The sequence below is a fragment of the Protopterus annectens genome, chromosome 12.part0 (assembly GCF_019279795.1).
Source record: "Protopterus annectens isolate FY-2018-M chromosome 12.part0, PAN1.0, whole genome shotgun sequence".
Lineage (NCBI taxonomy): Eukaryota > Metazoa > Chordata > Ceratodontiformes > Protopteridae > Protopterus > Protopterus annectens.
Window position 1 is genome coordinate 1,524,998,437 of NC_056746.1, and position 21,974 is coordinate 1,525,020,410.

Here is a 21,974-nt window from a genome sequence, read left to right on the forward strand (position 1 = left end):
CCTGACGTCAGTGCACCAGGGGTATAAAAGATACAGCCGATGCCATTTTCTTCAGTCTTTCTTGCCGCGCGGTGCCCGAAGCAAAAGCAGTTCGCAAGTGCCGGTCTGCCGACTCCTGAGATTTTCAAGTTCAAATTTCAGATCCGAAGTCTTCATTAAAGCTAAGTACCCCATTGGGGAAACTTTTTTCTTGCTCCAGACCGATGTCAGAAAAAGTTAATAATTGTATTTCTTGTGGGAAGCAAATACCTCATAAGGATTTTCATTCTTACTGTATTCCTTGCCTCGGCCCTGACCACGACGTTGCTAGTTGTCGGTTTTGTGCTAGATTTAACCAACGCACTATTAAGCGTTGGTAAGATTTTGCATTTCATTACTTTGGCAGAAGATTTAATTATATAATGCCGTCGGAACAGCCGACTACTGGAGTTTATAAAAAGCGCAAAGAAAAGGGCAACCAACGACAAGGCTTCTGTTTGGCCAGTCGCCGGTTCTCAGTGAGGCGCTTTCGCAGCCTCTGACGCCCGCTACCTCAGAGCCACAGGCCACTTCCGACTCCCACACAGAGCCAACTAGGCCACTGGAAACTCAAGGTATTGGACCCTCGGAAACTATTCCCTCAGATGGGTCCGGAGCCACTGAGCAGGCATCGTCTTCTGAGGGTGTTTTCAGGTCTACACAGTTATATGTGAAAATGACTTCAGCTTCAAAGGCAAAAACTAAAGCACCTCTAAAGACAAAGAAACAAGTACAACATTCCCCTGGACAGGCGTCCATGACTAAAAAACAGATGCTTAAAATGACCGAAGACCTAATTAATTTGATCAGGGGTTCCCATCCCCCTCCTGATAAGAGGCCTAGGCAAGAGACAGAATATGAATCTTCAGATCAGGTTTCCATTTCCTCTGATTCCTCTTCTGAACAGGAATACTCTCCCCCCCCCCCCATGAGGATTCTGATGCTGAAGAATCTATTCCTTCAGCCTCTCCTCCTGAGGATTATTCTTTTGGGGAGACCCTGCATACTATGAGGGAGCACTTCCACTGGGAGAGCCAAGATTACACAGAATCTAAGAAAAGGCTCAGAGACTTCCTTTTACTGCCTCAGCACAGGCCCCTTGCTATTCCTCCTGTTTTAGACATTGTAGATGATGTATTTTAAGAGTCCGGTCTGTCTCCTGACTCTTTACCACCAGCTCCTGTTAAGCCAGACAGATACTACAGGAAAGCTCCTGTTAAGCCAGACAGATACTACAGGGTTCCTGATTCACATAAATTTCTTTATAAAAACCCTGCTGCTGTCCCAGAAACTATCTCTCAGGGTCCCAAAGGGGTCAAGGCTTCCACTGCAAAAAACCCTATCCCCTCTGATAGGGATTCAAGGGCCCTGGACAGATGGGGGGAAAAGATTTACACTTCTGCTACCTTGGCTGTAAGGGCCTTAAATTGTCAGTTTTATATGCTTAAATATCAGCAATACCTTATGTCACTGCTTAAACAGAAAATGTTGACAAATTCTGAATGTGCAGAAAACAAAGAAGTGCAGGATTTATTGCATGCAGCTGAACAAGTCGGAAAGCATACTTTGCAATGTGGTTTTGATTATCTGGAGGCCTCCTGCAGGGCCGCTGTTACGGGTTCTGTCATTAGGAGGCATGCTTGGTTAAAGGAACAGAATCTGCCTGATCATGTTAAAGCAAAATTATTAGATGCTCCATTACAGCATGATACTTTGTTTGGTGTTAAAGCAGAAGAGGTGTTGAAGAAAATGGAGGACAAAGCTAAATCTATGCAAACAGTCAAGGATTTCTTACAGGTACAGCCTCCCAGATTTAGCAGGAACTGGCCTTCAAAGAATTGGTCCTTTCCAGTGTCAGACAGGCCACAAAGAGGCAGATCCAGATGCCCCAGAGGCAGATCCCAGCCCCAAGGCTCATACAGGTCTAAACAATGGGGTGCTTCTACCTCCAAAAGTGGAGAAAATAAATCACAGCCATACAAAAAACTGTCTCAATGACTTTCCCCTGCCAGCACCAAGCACTTATCTTCTGGCAGCTCCTTTAAGGGGGAAACTAGCACTTTTTTTACAAAAGTGGCACATAATCACCCAGGACAAATGGGTCTTGAATATGGTGTCACAAGGCTACAGGTTCCAATTCACACCCTGCCAAGGACAAACGGTATGCCAGACCTGCCACACAACCAATGGGCAGAGGCACAAAAACAAGTTTCATCCCTCATGGACATGAGGGCCACTCAGCGAGTACCACAACAAGAGCAGGGACTAGGATTTTACTCAAGACTGTTCTTGGTGCCCAGAATGGACAAAGCCTGGAGACCAATACTGGACCTGTCTACTCTAAACACATTTCTGGATATTCCAAAATTCAAAATGTTGACTCTGCAGCAGCAGCTGCTGCCCATGCTGGCCAAGAAGGCTTGGCTTGTGACTTTAGACCTAAAAGAGGCATACCTGCATGTCCCAATCAGACAATCATGCAGAAGATACTTCAGATTTTTATAGCTGGCTCAATGCACTACCAATTCTCTGCACTGCCCTTTGGCTTATCTGCTGCGCCCAGGGTCTTCACAAAATGTCTGGCACCAGTAATTGCATTTTGCAGACGAAGCGGAATACAAATTTATCCTTACTTGGACGACTGTCTTATTCAAGCAGAGAACAAGGACATTCTACAACAGCATCTGGCGTTTGTAAAAAGAATAGTAACATGCCTAGGGTACACAGTAAACTAAAAGAAATCAAAACTAGTACCCTCTCAAGAGATAATATTCCTGGGTGCAAGCTTAAATACAACTGCCCAGATGGCTATCTCACACCAGACAAACAAAGACAACTGATTACTTATTTCAAAATGTTGGCAACAAAGACCCAGTTATCTGCAAGAAAAATTCTGCAGGCTTTGCGCTTCATGGCATCTTGCATTCTGCTAATTCCATATGCAAAACTGCATATGAGGAAACTACAGTGGTATCTAAAAAGTGTTTGGACTCAACATTGCCACAGCCTGGAAACAATAATTACCCTCATTCCCTGCCTGCAACAGGAGTTTCAATGGTGGGCAAAGGACTGTCACCACAACAAGGGACAGCCATTCACTTTACCCACAGCCAGGCAGATATGCCTGGGGGGCCCATATGGCAGGAAGATGTATTCAGGGCACATGGTCCACATGTCAGATGCATCTACATATCAATCAAGAAGAGATGCTAGCTGTTCAGAATGCCCTGATAGCCTTCAATGATCTACTTCATCCAGGACAACTATTGATAAAGACGGACAATACTACAGTCATGTGGTACATAAACAAGCAGGGAGGCACACATTCCTACCCCCTCTGCAGACTAGCCATGACTTTGTGGGAGACAGCATTGACTTACCAAGTACATCTGCAAGCACAATTTCTGCCAGGAAAGATAAATACTCTGGCAGACGAACTAAGCAGAAATCTAATGGATCCCCATGAGTGGAGATTGGATCCACAACTCTTCAGCATGATAACAAGGAACTGGAGATGCCCGGACATAGACCTATTTGCCTCCCCTCACAACTGCTAACTACAGAGATTCTGCAAAAGGACCTATCACAAGCAAGCATGGAAAGTGGATGCTCTATATTTCAGCTGGAAAAACTTAACAGTATATGCCTTTCCTCCACTGCCTCTCCCTCCCCAAGGTACTCCTAAAGGTCAAACAAGAGAAGCCAAGAATGATACTGATTGCCCCACACTGGCCCCACCAGCACTGGTACCCAATCCTAAAGAACTTGTCTCAATTCCCAGCCTGGACATTACCTCAAATTCCTCACTTATTGACCCAACAAAACAGTCAGATCCTGCACAGCCAACTCAGGACCTTAAATCTGGCAGCATGGTGGATAATGTAGCCATTCAAAACACACCTCTCTCTAAAGCGGTGATGGATGTTATTTTGGAGGCCAGGAGGCCTAGCACCAGAAAATCCTATGCAGAAAAATGGAAGGGATTCTGTGCTTGGAACCAGGCACAAGGAATTGACATGATTGCACCAAATATTCCTCAGATTTTGCAATATTTAACTGAGTTGCTGGACAAAGGCCTATCCTTTTAATCAATTAAGATTCATGCCTCTGCCATTTCAGCTCATTACAATACAGAACCACCTATTTTTTTCTCATCCATTACTAAGGCAGTACCTCAGAGGGGCCAAAAACATAAGACCTCCAAGGAGAGCACCAATACCTGGATGGGACCTCAATTATGTCTTGGAAAAACTCACACTGCCTCCTTTTGAGCTAGCCTCTACAGCTGATATAAAATTCTTATCCTGGAAAACAACTCTGCTCCTAGCAATAACCTCTGCAAGACGAGTCTCAGAGTTACAGGCACTCATGGCTGTGGAACCTTTTATCATTTTCCATCCTGACAGGGTTTCTTTAAGGACAAACCTGACATTTATGCTTAAAGTACTGTCCAGTGTGGCCCTTAACCAAACAATTCATTTGCCTACCTTTTATCCAAACCCACAGAATAAGGGTGAGAGACTTCTGCATTCTTTGGACATTCACAGGCAGCTACGCTTCTACTTGCACAGAACCAAAGCTTTCAGAAAGACTGAACAACTTCTAGTGGCATATGCTGCAGGATCACAAGGAAAGGCTATCTCAAAGCAGACTATTTCAAAGTGGATAGGCCACTGCATTCGTTTCTGCTATTCACAGCATGGCAAATCAGTACCTAAGGGCATTAGGCCCCATTCAACCAGAGCAGCAGCCACTTCAGCAGCCTTCCTCAGAGGAGTATCAACCAAAGACATCTTAGAGGCTGCAACTTGGAGTTCAGTGCACACTTTTACAAAGCACTATCACTTACCTCTCTACTCTAAATCCAGGGCAGGCTTTGCCACTGCAGTTCTGCAGGGCCTCATAGCCTCTCCTAATCCTATTTAGCCCCAGCCTCCCAACCTTAGCTTTGGGATTCAACCCAATTGTAATGACTGCAACAGTGAAACACAGTGAACATAGTACAGTTGTGTACCTACCATAAATGTAGATGTTCGAGTGTATTCACTGTTGCAGTCCAGGTTACCCACCCATCACCCCCCTTTCCTTTACTGGGACTTATCTGTACTTCTCTAATCTATACAACCTGTGTGGTGTATTTGCTTGTAGATGAAGGAAAAGTTTACTTTAGTGCATGCATGCTTATTAGCATAATTTAGCCTACCCTTTAGTCGGCACCTGACGTCTGGGGCAAGAAAAACTGAAGAAAATGGCGTTGGCTGCATCTTTTGTACCCCTGGCACACTGACGTCAAGAAGGAGGCGACAGCAACCAATGCCGGACCAGGACTTTGGAATTCAGGCCGACTACGGGTAGCCTGCCAGCAGGATAACCCAATTGTAATGACTGCAATAGTGAACACACTCGAACATCTACATTTATGGTAGGTACAGAACTGTACTTTCTCTGCACTGCCCTTTGGCTTATCTACTGTGCCCAGAGTATTCATACAGTGCCTAGCTCCAGTCATTGCATTCTGCAGGCAAATAAATATTCAAATATATCCATACCTGGACGATTGTCTAATTCAGGCAGAAAGCCAGGACATACTTTTGAATCATCTGGCCTTTGTTCAAAAGGTACTGACTTGTCTGGGGTACACCATAAATGAAAAGAAATCACACCTGGTAACCTGTCAACAAAGTATATTCCTAGGATCAAGCTTGAATACAGCTTCCCAGATGGCTTTCCTCACGCCAGAGAAACGGACTCATTTGACAACCTACTTCAAACAAGTGGCCACAAAAACACAGTTATCTGCAAGGCAAATACTGTAAGCCTTGGGGTTCATGGCCCCCTGCATTCTTCTAATTCCATATGCAAGGCTGCATATGAGGAAACTGCAGTGGTATCTCAAAAGCCTATGGTGTCAACATTCACAGAATCTAGAAGCTATGATTCCACCAAAACAAGGGACTACCATTCACACTACCCCCTGCCGCCAAACCTTAACAATAGACGCATTAGACTATGCATGGGGGGGTGCTCACCTGGCAGGGAAGTTCATTCAGGGCAAATGGAACCCAAGTCAAATGCACCTACACATAAATCAAAAGGAAATGTTAGCTGTACAGAATGCTCTGACAGCTTGCAAGGACCACATTCTTCTAGGACAACTAATGGTAAAGACGGACAACACCATGGTCATGTACATAAACAAGCAAGGGGGGTACACACACTTACCCCCTCTACAGACTAGCCATGGCATTGTGGAACACAGCCTTGAGCTACCAAATGAATCTACAAGCTCAATTCCTGCCAGGAAAACTAAATACACTGGCAGATGGACTAAGCAGAAACCTCATGTACCCACACGAGTGGAAACTGGAACCAAGGATTTTCAACATGTTGACAAGAAAATGGGGCAGCCCATATATAGACCTGTTTGCCTCCCCCCAGAACCATCAATTGGACAAATTTTGCACAAGAATTCCCCTCAAACTAACTTGGAAAGTGTATGCTCTATCCTTCAGCTGGAAAAACCTATCAGTTTATGCCTTTCCTCCTCTGCCTCTGCTCTCCAAGGTACTACTAAAGATCAAACAGGACAAGCCAAGGATGATTTTAATTGCACCATACTGGCCACGCCAACACTGGTACTCCCTCCTGCGCAGTGTGTCACGCTTGGCCCCATGGCACCTGCCTCAGACTCCTTCCCTGTTGTCTCAGCAGGAGAACCAGATTCTGCAACCTCAGCTGCAAACCCTGAACCTAGCAGCCTGGCTAATTATCTAATCTCTCCTTTGGCACCCCTCAGTAAATCAATGATGGATATCATTTTAGAGGCTAGGAGGCCTAGTACTAGAAAATCTTATGCTGCAAAATGGAAAAGATTTTGTACCTGGAACCAGTCTCAAGGGATGAGCGCAGCAGTGCCCAATTTACCTCAGATTCTACAATATTTGACTGAGATGCTTCATAAGGGCTTGTCCTTTTCCTCCATCAAAATTCATGCCTCAGCCATTTCAGCTCATTATAACACAGAGCCTCCCCTCTTCTCTCACCCACTGCTCAAGCAGTTCCTCAGAGGGGCCAAAAATTTAAGGCCACCGAAGAGAGCTCCAACTTCAGCCTGGGACCTTAACTTTGTCTTGGAGAAACTCACTCTTCCTCCTTTTTAGCCAGCTGCTACTGCAGATTTAAAATTCCTTTACCTTCTTTTGAGCCAGCTGCTACTGCAGATTTAAAATTCCTTTCCTGGAAAACAGCTTTCCTTTTAGCAATCACTTTTGCAAGAAGGGTGTCTGAGTTACAGGCCCTTATGGCAGTGGAGCCTTTTGTCATCTTTCATGCGGACAGGGTGTCCCTCAGAACCAATCCCTCCTTCATGCCCAAGGTAGTATCCAGTGTGGCTCTTAGTCCATTCATTTGCCTGCATTCTTTCCTAACCCACAGAAGAAAGGGGAACGGATACTTCACTCCTTAGATGTGCACAGACAACTTAGATTCTACTTGGACAGGACTAAACCTCAAAGGAAATCTGAACAACTGCTGGTGGCATTTGCTGCAGGGCCAGAGGGGAAAGCTATTTCAAAGCAAACCATTTCAAAATGGATAGGCCGCTGCATTCATTTCTGCTATAAGCACCATGGAAAACCTATCCTACAGGGCATCAGACCCCATTCAACCAGGGCTGCATCTACCTCTACAGCTTTTCTCAGAAGCATCCCTACAAGGGACATCCTAGAAGCTGCTACCTGGAGTCCTGTACATACTTTCACCAAGCATTATCATTTGCCAGTTTTCTCTAAATCCAGAGCTGGTTTTGCCACTGCAGTCTTGCAGGGCCTTATAGCTGGTCCTAATTCTATTTAAATTCCTCCTCCCAACCTTAGCTTTGGGAATCTACCCAAATGTAATGACTGCAACAGTGAAACACGAAGAACATAGTACAGTTGTGTACACTTACCATAAATGTAGATGTTCGATGGTGTTCACTGTTGCAGTCCTGGTTATCCTCCCTTCAGCCCCCTGACTTATTTTGGCTATACCTCTTCTCTCCTTTACAATGCTTAAAAGCTTTTTGGTGTATTTGCTTTTTTGTTGGATGTATAACCTTGTATATTTATAGATTTAATTGCTTCCCATTAGGGGGCCAACTGACATCTGGGGCAAGAAAAGCTGATGTAATGGTGTCGGCTGCATGTTTTATACCCTTGATTACCTGACGTCATGGAAGAAGGGACAGCAACCGACGCAGGAGCCAAGACTTTGTTAATCAGGTCGACTGAGGGCTACTGCAAGCAGATAGCCCAAATGTAATGACTGCAACAGTGAATACACTCTAACATCTACATTTATGGTAAGTATACACAACTGTACTTTCTCCCAGGGGCAGAGGGAGGAACTACAATTGAAGATACCGTCCACATAGCAGAGGTGGTCTGCACAACCAGGGCTTCAGGGACACCTTCCTGGGTAAGAACGTTCAGCGTTCCTGAAAGGAGGCTCAATTTTCTTCCTCTGGAGGCAGTCTGGGACACATCCTTGCACCAAAACACCTGCCTAAATATAACAACAGATTCTTGAGTGCAATGAATTATTTCCAGAGGTTATACCATTATCTTTTCCCTTCATCCCCCCGTATGCAAAAAATCCCTGATGTTCCACCCAGTCAGAGGGAACCAGCAGTTCTAGAAATACAAAACTGCTAGAGAAAAGAGTCATCCAAGAATTCCCTCCAGACCAGAGGGGATCCGGAATTTACTCAAGATTCTTTAGTGCCAAAAAAGGCAGGGGACTGAGACCAGTTTTGGTTATTAGCGTGTTGAACAAATCAGTTCGGCAAACAAAATTCCATATGGTCACGATACAGTCCATTCTTCTGTTTTTGGAACAGGACGACTGGATGTGCTTGATAGATCTTCAGGATATATATTACCATATAAAAACGGACAAGCAGTACAGAAACTTCCTCCACTTTCACCTGGGAGCCAGTCATTACCAATTCAGGGCGCTGCCCTTTGTTCTCACCACAGCCGCCAGGGTGTTCACCAAATGTATGGCAGTAGTATCAGCTCATTTGAAACTGCAAGGATTCCGGGTGTTTCTGTACTTGGATGACTGGCTCATTACCACTCTAACCAGGCATCGATTGACAGAAGCAAGGGATTACATTCTCGAGACCTGTGTGTACTTAGAAATAACTGTAAATCACGAAAAGTCTCATTTGACTCCAACTCAAGAGTTTAGAGTTTGTATGGGCACTACCGAATACAACAACCATAGCATCCCTTCCTCTAGTGAGACTTCAAAAAAATTATAACTCAAGTTCAGAAAATAATCCACAGCAAGAAGGTACTCGCTCGACTAATTTTACAGGCTCTAGATTGTATGGCAGTGACAATAACTGTAATTCACCTAGCCAGATATCACATGAGAATTCTACAATGGCTGCTGGCATCTCAATGGTCTGTGCTATACCAAACATGTCGGACCAGATTCTGATCACCAATGGTTGCAAGAAGGACCTAGCTTGGTGGATTCACTCCAAAGAAATTCATCTGGGCTGCCACTTTGTCCTTCCACAACCCAAGGTCATAATGACCAGGGACACCTCCCAGGTGGGGTGGGGGGCATTTTCTTGGCAAGACTGTCCAAGGCACTTGGTCCCGCTTAGAGGCCAACTTGCATATCAGTGTTCTGGAACTAAGAGCGGTGCTTTTAGCATTGCAAGCATTTCAAACATCTCTTTCTGTGGGAACAGTTGCAATTCAAACAGACAATATGTCAGTAGTTTGGTACATCAACAAACAGGGAGGAAACAAATCTTACCATCTTTGTTGAGAAGCAGTCAGTGTGGCAATAGGCGATACTCTTCCAACTGCTTTCTGATAGCAATGCAGATTCCGTGGAATTTCAGTGTGATAGCAGACAAACTGAGCTGATGTATTCTTCAGCCACAGGTATGGTCTCTCAATCCAGGAGTGACTGAAAGGATTTTCTGTCAGTGGGGCCAGCCATACTGCGACGTGTTCACCTCTCACTTAAATAACAAGTGCAGGAACTACTTTGCCCTGATTCCTCCTCGGGGAAGTCACCAAGAGACGCTATTCTCGACACTTGGCCCTCTGGACTGTTATACGCCTATCCCCCAATAACTCTAATCCCAAAATTCTTACAGAAAGCACTGAGGTTGAAGAGCAAAGTAATCCTATTGCTCCTTTTTGGCCTTATCTGATTCATCTACCTTGGACTCTGGACTTTGGCGCCAGACCTTCAGTTCCCATCCAGATGGACTAATTCATGCAGACATTCTGAACCTCAAGCTGACAGCATGGTTCTTCTAGTTCCATTAGTTGCCAGGTGTCTTAAACTTTCTTCCCTGGTAAATCAAATTCTCCTAGGTTTTCAGAAACCTTCCACACATAGGCTGTATACTAGTAAATGGAAGAGATATAATATTTGGGCTCACGAAAGGGATATTGACCCCTTTTCCACTTCTGTTGATAATATTTTAGATTTCTTGTCCTCTCTTTTAGCATGACCTTCCCCATCTACATCTGAATACAACTAGCAGCATTTTCAAATTTCCATGATGGTTTGGAAGAACGTTCCTTAGCTGCTCATAGACTTTAAGCATTTTTAAAAGGGACACTTTTGCTGAAACCTCCTTTCAAAGACCCTACTCCACCTTGGAACTTAAACCTAGTGTTACAATCCACTGTACATTATCCCTTTGAACCGTCTGCACACTGTGATCTAAAGTAGTTGTCATGGAAAACATTATTTTTGGTGGCAATAACCTCTGCTAGAAGAATTTCAGAAATTCAGGCCTTATCATGTAGACAAATAAAACAACAGCCAGTTCACCAAACCAATTTATTCTCTGTAGATTCTCTAGCGCCTCGGCTTTACAAAGCCTTCAAGGAGTGTAAAGCCGAGGAGCTAGAGAATCTACAGAGAATAAATTGGTTTGGTGAACTGGCTGTTGTTTTATTTGAATACTTTCGAAGTGGTGTTTGTTCGAGCTGAAGAGCTGGTGTTGTGAGTGATACTTATCACGTAGACAACCTTATCTGATTTTTCACAAAGATAGAGCTTCCTTACGGACAATCCCACCTTTTTTACCTAAAGTAGTGCCAGAGTCTAATATCAGACTATTAATTTGCTGGTATTTTTTCCCAACTTTTCGAACAGAGGCAAATACATTTTACATTTGCTAGAGGTTCACAGACAGTTACGCTTTTATCTTTACAAGGCAAAAGACATGAATAAATCTGACCAACAATTTGCCTCCACAAGGCGAAAGACATGAATAAGTCTGACCAGCGATTTGTCTCCTTTTCAAGTGCGAGGTTTGTTAAACCAGTCAGCAAGGTGAACTTAGCCAGATGGCTCAAGGATTGTATTTCTTTTATCTATGACAAGAAGAAAATTGCCTAGGCCCGTTAAGGCACATTCTACAAGTTCTGTAGCCATTTCAGCAGTTTTCCAGTCTAGAGCTTCAATTGATGATATGTGCAGCAGCTACTTGGGCTTCTCACTGTACCTTTATTACTCATTACAAATTGGATTTGGTTTCTAGGGGAAGAGCATCCTTTGGTTCAGTGATGCTCAGGAATATCCTTCCGTGAGTCCTCTGAAGGTCTGGGTAGCAGGGGACTCTGCCCCATATGTTAAGGGTAAAATGAAAATTGATATAATCAGATAAAGAAGTTATGTACTTACCATAACGATCCACCTGTGTTGTCCATTTTCAGTTGTTCTTGACTCCCCTCCCTCCATCCCTAGGCCTTTGAAGACTCTTTGGTGGAACAGTTAGTGTACATTTAAGTTATTCTGATCCTTAAGGTATAGCAGATATGACTTCCTTATCTATGACTTTTATATCTAATCAGCAAACTCAGTGTCAGGTAACTGGGAAAGAAGAATTGTGGTAGAGGTGAAGCTTGAGTTTTTGGCCCGAGTGAGCTGTAACAACGGCTGAGTCAGTTCCGATATCAGAACCGAACCTTTTATCTCATGGGTAAATGAAAATGAACAACACAGATGGAAGATTATGGTAAGTACATATCTTCTTTTTTTATTTGAATGGACTGGAGGCCATCACGGAAGTTGTAGAAAATTTGGTATAATAGTGATAATAGGCTCCCCTTGTTGGTTAGTCTGATAGGTGGACAAGATGATGTCTTGGTCAAAAAAAAAGGATGTGATGGAGATTGATGAAGTGTGTAAGTATAACTTAAAACAATAAGCAGACAGTGTAAGGTGTGAGATGGAAAGGCTTATAGCAGTCAATACTGACTATGCTTCATTAAACTGGTTATGATGGCTATTGTAATAAACTATATTAAATGGGCCCCTTTATCCCCTTTTGTTTAGTCTGATACATGGACAAGCTAATGTCTTAGTCGAAGCAGGGGCCGGTAAATTGAGTGACTATAAAAATTGATGAAAATGTCTAGACTTAACATTGTTTGAATCTTAGCTCTGCTAAGTATCAAAAAGTGCCAGGATAAATGCTTTGGAATTACAAGGTTATCTGATTAAGAGGATAAATAAATAGTACCATAGTATCATATGGAAGTTGTTAAATTGCACTGTTATAGTGACAGTTGTCTGGAATAAAATGGAACTGTCACTTTATAATATGTAAGTATGTTAATTATTGAATAACAACAAAAAGAAGAGTTTTAAAATTAAAAAAAAATGAAGAGATCTCTAATTGGTTGGAGAAAAGTAAGAAATATAGTGGTAAGGTGCTGAAAATAATGACACAGAAAATAGAGGAGTATAATGAAAACCAAAGTAGAAAATGAAAAAAGAAGGCCAGAAAACGTTTCCATTATTTTAATCTTCCATGGTGATATATCCTCAAATATTCCCAAAACAAGAATAGCAGAGCCTATCACAAATTATGGCGGTTTACCAGTCTTGATAAGAGGAGACAAACCGTTAAGGACATTGGTACATATTGGTACGTATCAGTATCTTGCAGTAGGGTGATTTTTGCCACTGAAGGGTGAAATTTGGCATCGCAGAATAAAAATGTCACCATAGGAAGAATGTTTGATTGTGTTTCATGTGAATCTGGCTGGAAAATGGCAGTTATCACAGAAGAACAAGCCGCTTAATGTGATCCAAGGTGTGATTTTTATCAGCCTTTATTTGCCTGTGTGACTGAGCAAATCACTTAACCAGATAGCGTTCCAATGCTGAGTCTGAAAAGAGTTCATTTGGATCAGTACTCTGCTCCAGTTAACAAATACAAACACAAATAAAAATATAAAATAATAATACACTACGCTATTGAAGCTTCTCAGACGAAATTTTTTGTGCCTTTGTTTATTCCACAGAGACAAAAAGTTGCCCTCATTCTCTGCTTTATCTTTGGAGGAATCTTGTGTGGTTCAAACTGAGTATATCTAAGGTTTTTGTATTCTGATGTTTATGACCAGGAGCCATTATCTTCTGTTATTCCTCCTCCCCTACACTATGAAGTGAATCTATTTAGGTTAGGTAAGGAGATGGGCATGTCAAGCTAATTGGACCAAGTAATCCCTCCCTGTAGTCTAGTTCTGTGTTCCTGTAGTTCTTCATTAAGTACTTTTTGTTGTGGAATATTTTTCTGCATAACTGTCAGTGTATTGTCTTTTTGGTGTGTTTTAACATCCTTGTCCTTCAGCTAACCTTCAGCCATTATCTAGCTGTAGTTTCATTTTACCTTAATATCCCTGGTACTGTACCTCTGGAATGGGAATGTACCACTGGGGCATGGGGAAAGTGAAGTAGATCAGAGTAGAGTGGCTGGCAGCATCAAACACGCTGTCCACTCTGGGGAATGTTTTGTATGCTATAATTAGGGAGGAGCTACTGAGTTCATGTGCATCACTTCACATAACATCAGTTAGCTCAGGCCTCACTTCTGAGTCAAAATGCAGACAGATATCTTCCTTACAATTACAACACTGTCCCTATCATGTGTCATGTGTCAGACTGTGAGCAAGTAAAAAACATCCTTCCCTGGTGCAAGCTGGCACTCCCTTACCGAACTCCTCTAGCACTTGAGCCATTAGTCGAACACAGATCATGGGTGTAGTTTCCTTTTTTAGTGATGGTGAATTGATGCAGCCAGTCATGAATAAACTATTCATATTCCATTACTATAAGAGATGGTGCACCACAGTAGTTAAGCCAGGTGTTGGTTTGTGAAGTTGGAGACAGGTTTTAATCACAGTGTCTTCTACTTACCTAATGTGTGACCATGACAAAGTCACTTAACTTTGTATTCATGGGCTTTGCCTATAAAAGTGACAAAAGTGTTCAGTGAGTGAGTGTTTATAAAACTGTTATTTGACTATAACTGTGTATTCAGTCTTTGTGTCATAGTATATGTGGCAATTATTGTTATATTTTGTCTCACCGCTATAGCACCTTTTCCATATACTATGGTATGTGCTGCATTTCGCATGCAGTCTGTTGCTTTCTCTTTTCCTGTGTTCTTTACTTGAATTTGTTCCTGGAAGTGAGCATCCTTTCTGTGTACTACCAGTGTTCATGTAGTCAAAAATGTATATTTCTATGTACAGCTGTTTTGTTGTATTATTAAGCATGCACCATCTGACAGTGCCTTCTGTTTATGTTTAACAGATTTTGAAGATGTTTTAATGACCATTTACTTCCTTCTGTGTAAAAACCCCCATGCTCAGTTTTGGATGACTTATCAGGAGCGAAGGTGAGAAATCTGATAAATGGGTTTTCATTCACTTCCTCTCATGAAAGCTTACATTTGTTTGTCTTCACGGTTGAAATGGAAGCATGCTTCAGTGAGACAGTCTGTCGTACATAGCGCAGTACCTTTCTAGTGCTTTCAGAAATAAACAAGTCTTTCATCGCTAGCTCCATAATTTCAAAATGTTTTATTTACAAGAACAGAAAAAAAAGCAGGGGCTAAGCAGAATGCAAAGCTCAGTCCTTCATACAGTGTTGAGATTTTCACTGTCAACTGTACATATTCAGTGTCCCAAATGTATGTTTTGTACTCAAAGCTTGACTTAACAAATACTTTGTATTCACACATTTCAATCTTTATCTTCCAGGATCAGTTACAAAATATAGGTTTATTGCAGTCAAATGTATCAGTTTATGTAGTATTTCTAACTAACATACTTGGCTCTCTGCCAGTAAGAACACACCAATCCTAACAAGTGATCACAGGAACTGTAAGATGCCTAGCCTTTTACATCTTTTAGCAGATAAACTTTAAAAGTTCTTGATGTTGTTCAGTAATTCCATAAAGTATAATCCAGATATTTTTCCATACCATGTCTGCATTGTACATGAATATAATCTAATTTTGTTCTGCACATTTGTATAAAGCTTGTTGTGCTTAGTTTGCTTGCTAGTATTTATTTGTTACATGTTCCTCTATAACTAGATTATACAGCTGAGCAACAAAAGGAGGACATTGTCAATGTGTTTAATGCATTGTCACAGGATTTCCATGTTAGTCTTCATTTTGTTAGTCTTGGTGCTTTGTTTTCTCAGCTGGATTCCTGTACAGACATTTACCTGAGAAGTATAGAATTTCCTGCTTCATACTGGCAGACAGCACATATAGTAAAATACTGTCTATTTAATGTGCTCTGTATTAGTTGTTCTCCTCTGTGGATTTATAACAAATAAATATAAATTATACAATGCCTGGCCATTAATATTCAAAAATGAGCAGCCAACCAGTGTGCCCATTGTCAATCTGAGAATATATTAACGGAAAAAAGTCCGGTCACCCGGACTTTTTCCGTTAGTATATCTCCTGATTTTTTTTTTTATTTTTTATTTTTTTGCTCTGCAGAGGTAGCAATGGAGAAAGGAAGATCTCTGTTGCTTTTTTAAGATATCTCGCTATGTTATACGAGTTCTTCAACTCTGACTTTTTCCATTAGTATATCTCCTGATTTTTTTTTAATTTTTTATTTTTTTGCTCTGCAGAGGTAGCAATGGAGAAAGGAAGATCTCTGTTGCTTTTTAAGATATCTCGCTATGTTATATGAGATGTCCTTCAAGGATGCATCTGCAGTCCTTACAAATGGGTTGTCCTGTCGTCAGGCAGCCCCTCGGTCGGCCGGATTTCAAAGTCTGGGTCTGGCTTCGGCTGGTGTCGCACTTCACCCGACGTCATTGCGGCAGTTTTTCGGGTATAAAGGCATCAGCCGACGCCATTTTCCTCAGTCTTTCTTGCCGCGTGGCGCCCGAAGCAGAAGCTGTTCGCAAGTGCCGGTCGGTCAGATCCAGAGATTACTACTACCGAATACTACTTCGAAGACTTCTATAAAGCTAAGTACCCCGTTGGGGACTCTTTCTTGCCTCAGCCGATGTCAGAGAAAGTTAATAACTGTTTATCTTGTGGGAAACAAATACCTCATAAAGATTTCCACTCCTATTGCATACATTGTTTAGGCCCAGACCACGACGTAGCAGCTTGTCTAGCCTGTGCTTCTTTTAACCGGCGGACGCTTAGACGTCGCTCGGACTTTGCTGAACAGATTTTCGGCTCCGATTTTGCCTACATTATGCCGTCGGATCCTCCGACTACGCAAATAACTAAAAAACGCAAAGAAAAGGACCGACACTCGCGGTCCGCGGTTTTGGCTGAAACCGCGGTTAAGCAATCCACGAGTGTCTCGGTTTCGGCCGAAACCAAGCAAGCGGTTCTTTCTTCAGCCGATAACTTGCCTCCTACCGAGGCCTCTTCTATTCTGGTAGAAACGGCTTCTGAAATCCAGCCTTCTGTTGCGATTTCACAGGATTTATCAGACACCATTCCATTAGATATTTCTACTCCTGCACGTGGAGCTGCTAGGCCTCCTCCAGCTATGTCTATTAAGGCCTTTGCCAGGGCTAAAGCAGCCAAAACTTCCAAACCTGTGCCTGCCAAGCCCCCCTCTCACAGGCCCAGCACCAGCTCCCATATGCTTTCTTTGGCACAGGATCTCATCACTTTAATTCGTGGATCCCAGCCTCATCCAGACAGGGCCTCTCTCCCTCCTCCAGAAAAGAGGCCTAGAGCAGAGCCCCCTGAGCCAGTAGCCACAGATGATTCTTCTGATGATTCAGAACATTCAGATCCTCCTGAGGCTTCTTATTCTCCTTATGAAGACTCCGATGCTGAGGAGTCCATCCCTTCAGCCTCTCCTCCTGAGGAATTTTCCTTTGGGGAAACCTTGCATGCTATGAGGGAACATTTTCAATGACAGGGCCAAGATTTCTCAGACTCAAGAAAAAGGCTTAGGACCTTTCTACACTTACCACAGCATAGGCCTTTAGCTATTCCTCCAGTTCTATCTGTTGTTGATGATGCATTTAATGATGCTTGCACTACTCCTGATACTTTACCTCCGGCTCCTGCTAAACCAGATAGGTACTACAGGGTCCCGGACACTCATCACCACTTATATAAGGCCCCTTTTGCAGATCCAGAAACTATCTCCCAGGGCCCTAAAGCTGTAGCAGCTGCTACTTCTAAAAAACCCCTCCCCTCTGAAAGGGAATCCAGGTCCTTAGAGAGATGGGGTAAAAAAGTTTACACCTCTGCTACTTTGTCAGCTAGAGCTTTGAACTGCCAATTTCATATGATTCAATATCAAGAGTTTATGCTTGACCAGTTGACTAAAAAGCTGTCCTCTGAAGAATCTTTAGATAAAAAGTATGTTCAAGAAATGTTACATAACATACAGCAGGTTAGTAACCATTCTTTAAAATGTGGCTATGATGCACTGGAGGCTTCCTTTAGATCAGCCATGACTGGCACAGTTATCAGGAGGCATGCATGGTTGAAAGAACAGCCATTACCAGACCATGTCAAATCTAAGCTTTTGGATGCACCAATGGACAAGGTCAATTTATTTGGTGCCCCCGCACAGCAGGTTCTGAAAAGATGGAAGAGAAAGCAAAATCTGTGCAAACAGTAAAAGATTTCTTACAAGTTCAACCTCCAAGGTTTAGCAGGAATTGGCCCTCCAAGAATTGGTCCTTTCCGAGTCCTCTAAGGCACAAAGAGGCAGGAATAGGCTCTAGAGGCAGAAACCAATCCAGAGGTACCTACAGGGGTCGCCAGTGGCAGGGTAACAACCAACGAGGCACGGATACAGCCACCACCACTACAACAACTCAATCACAGTGACTTGGCGGTGGCACCGCCTACCAGGGAACAACTAGAAGCACCCTTAGGCGGAAAGCTAACCTTATTTTCAAGCAACTGGCACTGCATTACAAGAGAAAAATAGATTTTGCAAACTATAGACCAAGGTTACAGGTTCCATTTCCATACTCTACCAGGAAAGAGAGGAATGCCAAACCTACCACCTACTCAAAGGGCAGAAGCTCTAAAACAAATATCTCTATTATTAAGAATGAGAGCTGTGGAAAAGGTACCATTTATGGAGCAAGGGAAGGGATTTTACTCCAGGCTCTTCCTGGTACCAAGAAATGAAAACAAATGGAGGCCTATTCTAGATCTGTCCGCTCTAAACACATTCCTCATTGTTCCAAAATCCAAAATGCTGACTCTACAGCAGCTTCTTCCCATGCTGGGCAAGGAGTCTTGGCTGGTAACTCTAGATCTCAAGGAGGCATACCTGCACGTCCCCATAAGACCAATTTGCAGAAGATACCTCAGATTTCTTGCAGGATCAGAGCATTATCAATTCTCAGCATTGCCCTTTGGCTTATCTACTGCGCCCAGAGTGTTCACGAAATGCCTGGCATCAGTAATCGCTCATTGCAGACTTCAGGGAATTCAAATCTTTCCCTACCTGGACGACTGCCTGATACAAGCGGACAACAAAAACAAATTAACAGAAGACTTACAAAGAGTCATTTACCTGCTACAAGACCTGGGATACACAGTCAATACAAAAAAGTCAAGGCTGATTCCATCCCAAATAATAACCTTTCTGGGTGCAGAACTGGACACATCAAAACAAATGGCATTTCTAACTGCAGAAAAGAAAGAACAACTTCCTCTCTATTTCTTGGCATTAACAAAGCAGAGCCATCTAACTGCAAGAAAAGTGCTACAAGCTCTAGGCTTCATGGCATCCTGCATAATTCTGGTCTTTCATGCCAGGCTTCATATGAGAAAGCTACAGTGGTACCTAAAGAATTTGTGGTCTCAGCACAAGCACAGCCTGGAAACCAAAATTCCAATGATCCCTTGCCTGAAGCAAGAGTTCTTATGGTGGGCTCAGGCCTGTCAATCAAACACAGGACTGCCCTTCAGCAAAAGTCATCCAAGACAAACTATCACGAGAGATGCCTCAGACCTCGGTTGGGGGGCACACATGATGGACAAGTGCATTCAAGGCCTATGGACTCAAGACCAACTGCATCTGCACATAAATCTAAAAGAAATGATGGCAGTAAAATTGGCAATCCAGGCATTCAGACCTCTTCTCCACGAAGGCCAGCTGTTGATAAGGACAGACAACACCACAGTTATGTGGTACATCAACAAACAGGTTGGCATACACTCATACCCCCTATGCCGGCTGGCACTAGACTTATGGGATGTGGCTCTGAGTTACAACCTTCAGTTACAGGCAATTTATGTACCAGGGAAGGAAAACATTCTAGCAGACATATTAAGCAGAACTACAACAGATGCCCACGAATGGATGCTGCATCCGGACATCTTCAAAGCCATCACAAGAAAATGGGGATTACCACAAATAAACTTGTTTGCATCCCCATACAATCACCAGTTGAAGAAATTCTGCACAAGGACTTACCCACCCACTTGCTTGGAAGGTGGACTCCCTATCCTTCAGTTGGAAAAGCCTGACAGCATACGCATTCCCACCACTTCCTTTGATGCACAAGGTGCTTCTCAAGATCAAAGAGGAACGTCCGAGGATCATTCTGATAGCCCCAGACTGGCCAAGACAACATTGGTACCCACTGCTGAGGAGCATGTCCCGGGAACAAATATGGAAACTACCCCTGATCCCATTACTGCTGACACAGAACAACTACAACATTCTGCATCCAAGCCTAAAAACTCTGCAGCTAACTGCCTGGAACATTACATGACAGAAATTAACCCAAATTTATCCCAAAGGGTTAAGGACATAATCCTGGAGGCTCATAGACCTTCAACAAGAAAGAATTATGCAGCAAAATGGAAAAGATATCTCATCTGGAGTGCTGCAAAAGGGCAAGACGTGACACTGGTGAACATAGCCAACATCCTGGAGTACTTGGCTGAGCTCTACCACACAGGCCTGTCCTATTCCTCCATCAAGATACATGCATCAGCTATTTCGGCACAATACAGCTTGGATCCTCCTGTCTTCTCGCATCCTCTGCTCAGACAGTTTCTGAGGGAATTAAAATGTAAAACCTCCCAGGAAACCTCCATTGCCAGCATGGGACTTGAACTTTGTGCTAGAAAAACTGACTCTACCTCCTTTCGAGCCAGCAGCTACAGCAGATTTGCAATACTTATCCTGGAAGACTGCCTTCCTGCTGGCAATAACTTCAGCAAGAAGGGTCTCTGAACTACAAGCATTAATGGCAGTACAACTCTTCCTGATCTTCCATCAAGATAGAGTGTCCATGAGAACAAATCCTACATTTATGCCTAAGGTGGTATCCAGAGTCTCTTTAAATCAGGCTATCCACCTTCCTACATTCTTCCCCAATCCACAGAACAGGGGGGAAAAGCTCTTACACACCTTGGATGTACACAGGCAATTACGCTACTACCTGGACAGGACAAAAAACAATAGAAAAACTGACCAGCTTCTGGTAGCTTATGCAACAGGAAAAGAAGGAAAACCAATTTCTAAACAGACAATATCCAAAAGGATAGGAAATTGCATTAGACTTTGTTACTCCTACCATGGAAAGAAAACTCCAGAGAACATCAGGCCTCACTCTACAAGGGCCACAGCCACTACCACAGCTTTCTTACGAGGAGTGGCTACCAAGGACATTATAGAGGCTGCTACTTGGACCTCCGTGCATACATTTGCCAAACATTATAACTTACCTCTATACTCTAGATCCTGTGCTGGCTTTGCCACTGCTGTTTTGCAAGGGATCCTGAATACACCATAATCTATTCTCATTTCCTCCTCCCCTAGTTTAGCTATGGTATTCTACCCATTTGTAAGGACTGCAGATGCATCCTTGAAGGACATAGTACAGTTTTGTACCTACCATAAATGTAGATGTCCGAGAGGAATGCATCTGCAGTCAGGATTACCCACCCTCCTTCCCCTCTGAGGTACTCCTAGGGTACTTACCAATCTTCAGCTAGCTTGGGGGGATCTATTATGGTGTATTTGTTTGTATATATGTGCATACATGTTTATTTTGTGTGTTTGCTCTCTACTATTTGGAAACTTTGGCATTTATCCAAATTTAGCCTACCAAGAGGGCACCTGGCATCTGGGGCAAGAAACACTGAGGAAAATGGCGTCGGCTGATGCCTTTATACCCGAAAAACTGCCGCAATGACGTCGGATGAAGTGCGACACCAGCCGAAGCCAGACCCAGACTTTGGAATCCGGCCGACCAAGGGGCTGCCTGACGACAGGACAACCCATTTGTAAGGACTGCAGATGCATTCCTCTCGGACATCTACATTTATGGTAGGTACAAAACTGTACTTTCTTCAACTCGTATAACATAGCAAGATATCTTAAAAAAGCAACAGAGATCTTCCTTTTTCCACTGCTACCTCTGCACAGCATTGATATACTGCGTAAGCGTGGGAACACAAGTCCCTTACGCATGCGCAGTACATCAGAAATGCCAGAGGATACCAGAAAACTGTGGAAGGGCAGCACGGAGGCATTATACAATGACATTATTTAAGAAAAGTAAGTATTTTTTTTCTTAAATAATGTCATTGTGTAATAGCAATAATCCACAGCTGGTTGTGGGCAATGCTGGATTCGCCCTCGTGATCA

General features: G+C 43.1%; 1 protein-coding gene across 2 annotated transcripts in view; it reads left to right on the forward strand.

The window, feature by feature from the left end:
• The window catches only part of METTL23 (methyltransferase like 23), a 521,406-nt gene that overhangs the window by 343,558 nt on the left and 155,874 nt on the right, over positions 1 to 21,974 (forward strand). For both annotated transcript variants that reach the window (XM_044090489.1, XM_044090490.1), the window contains one exon: positions 14,650 to 14,734. In XM_044090489.1, the coding sequence (XP_043946424.1) occupies positions 14,650 to 14,734 (85 nt within the window). The remainder of the gene's footprint in view (positions 1 to 14,649; positions 14,735 to 21,974) is intronic.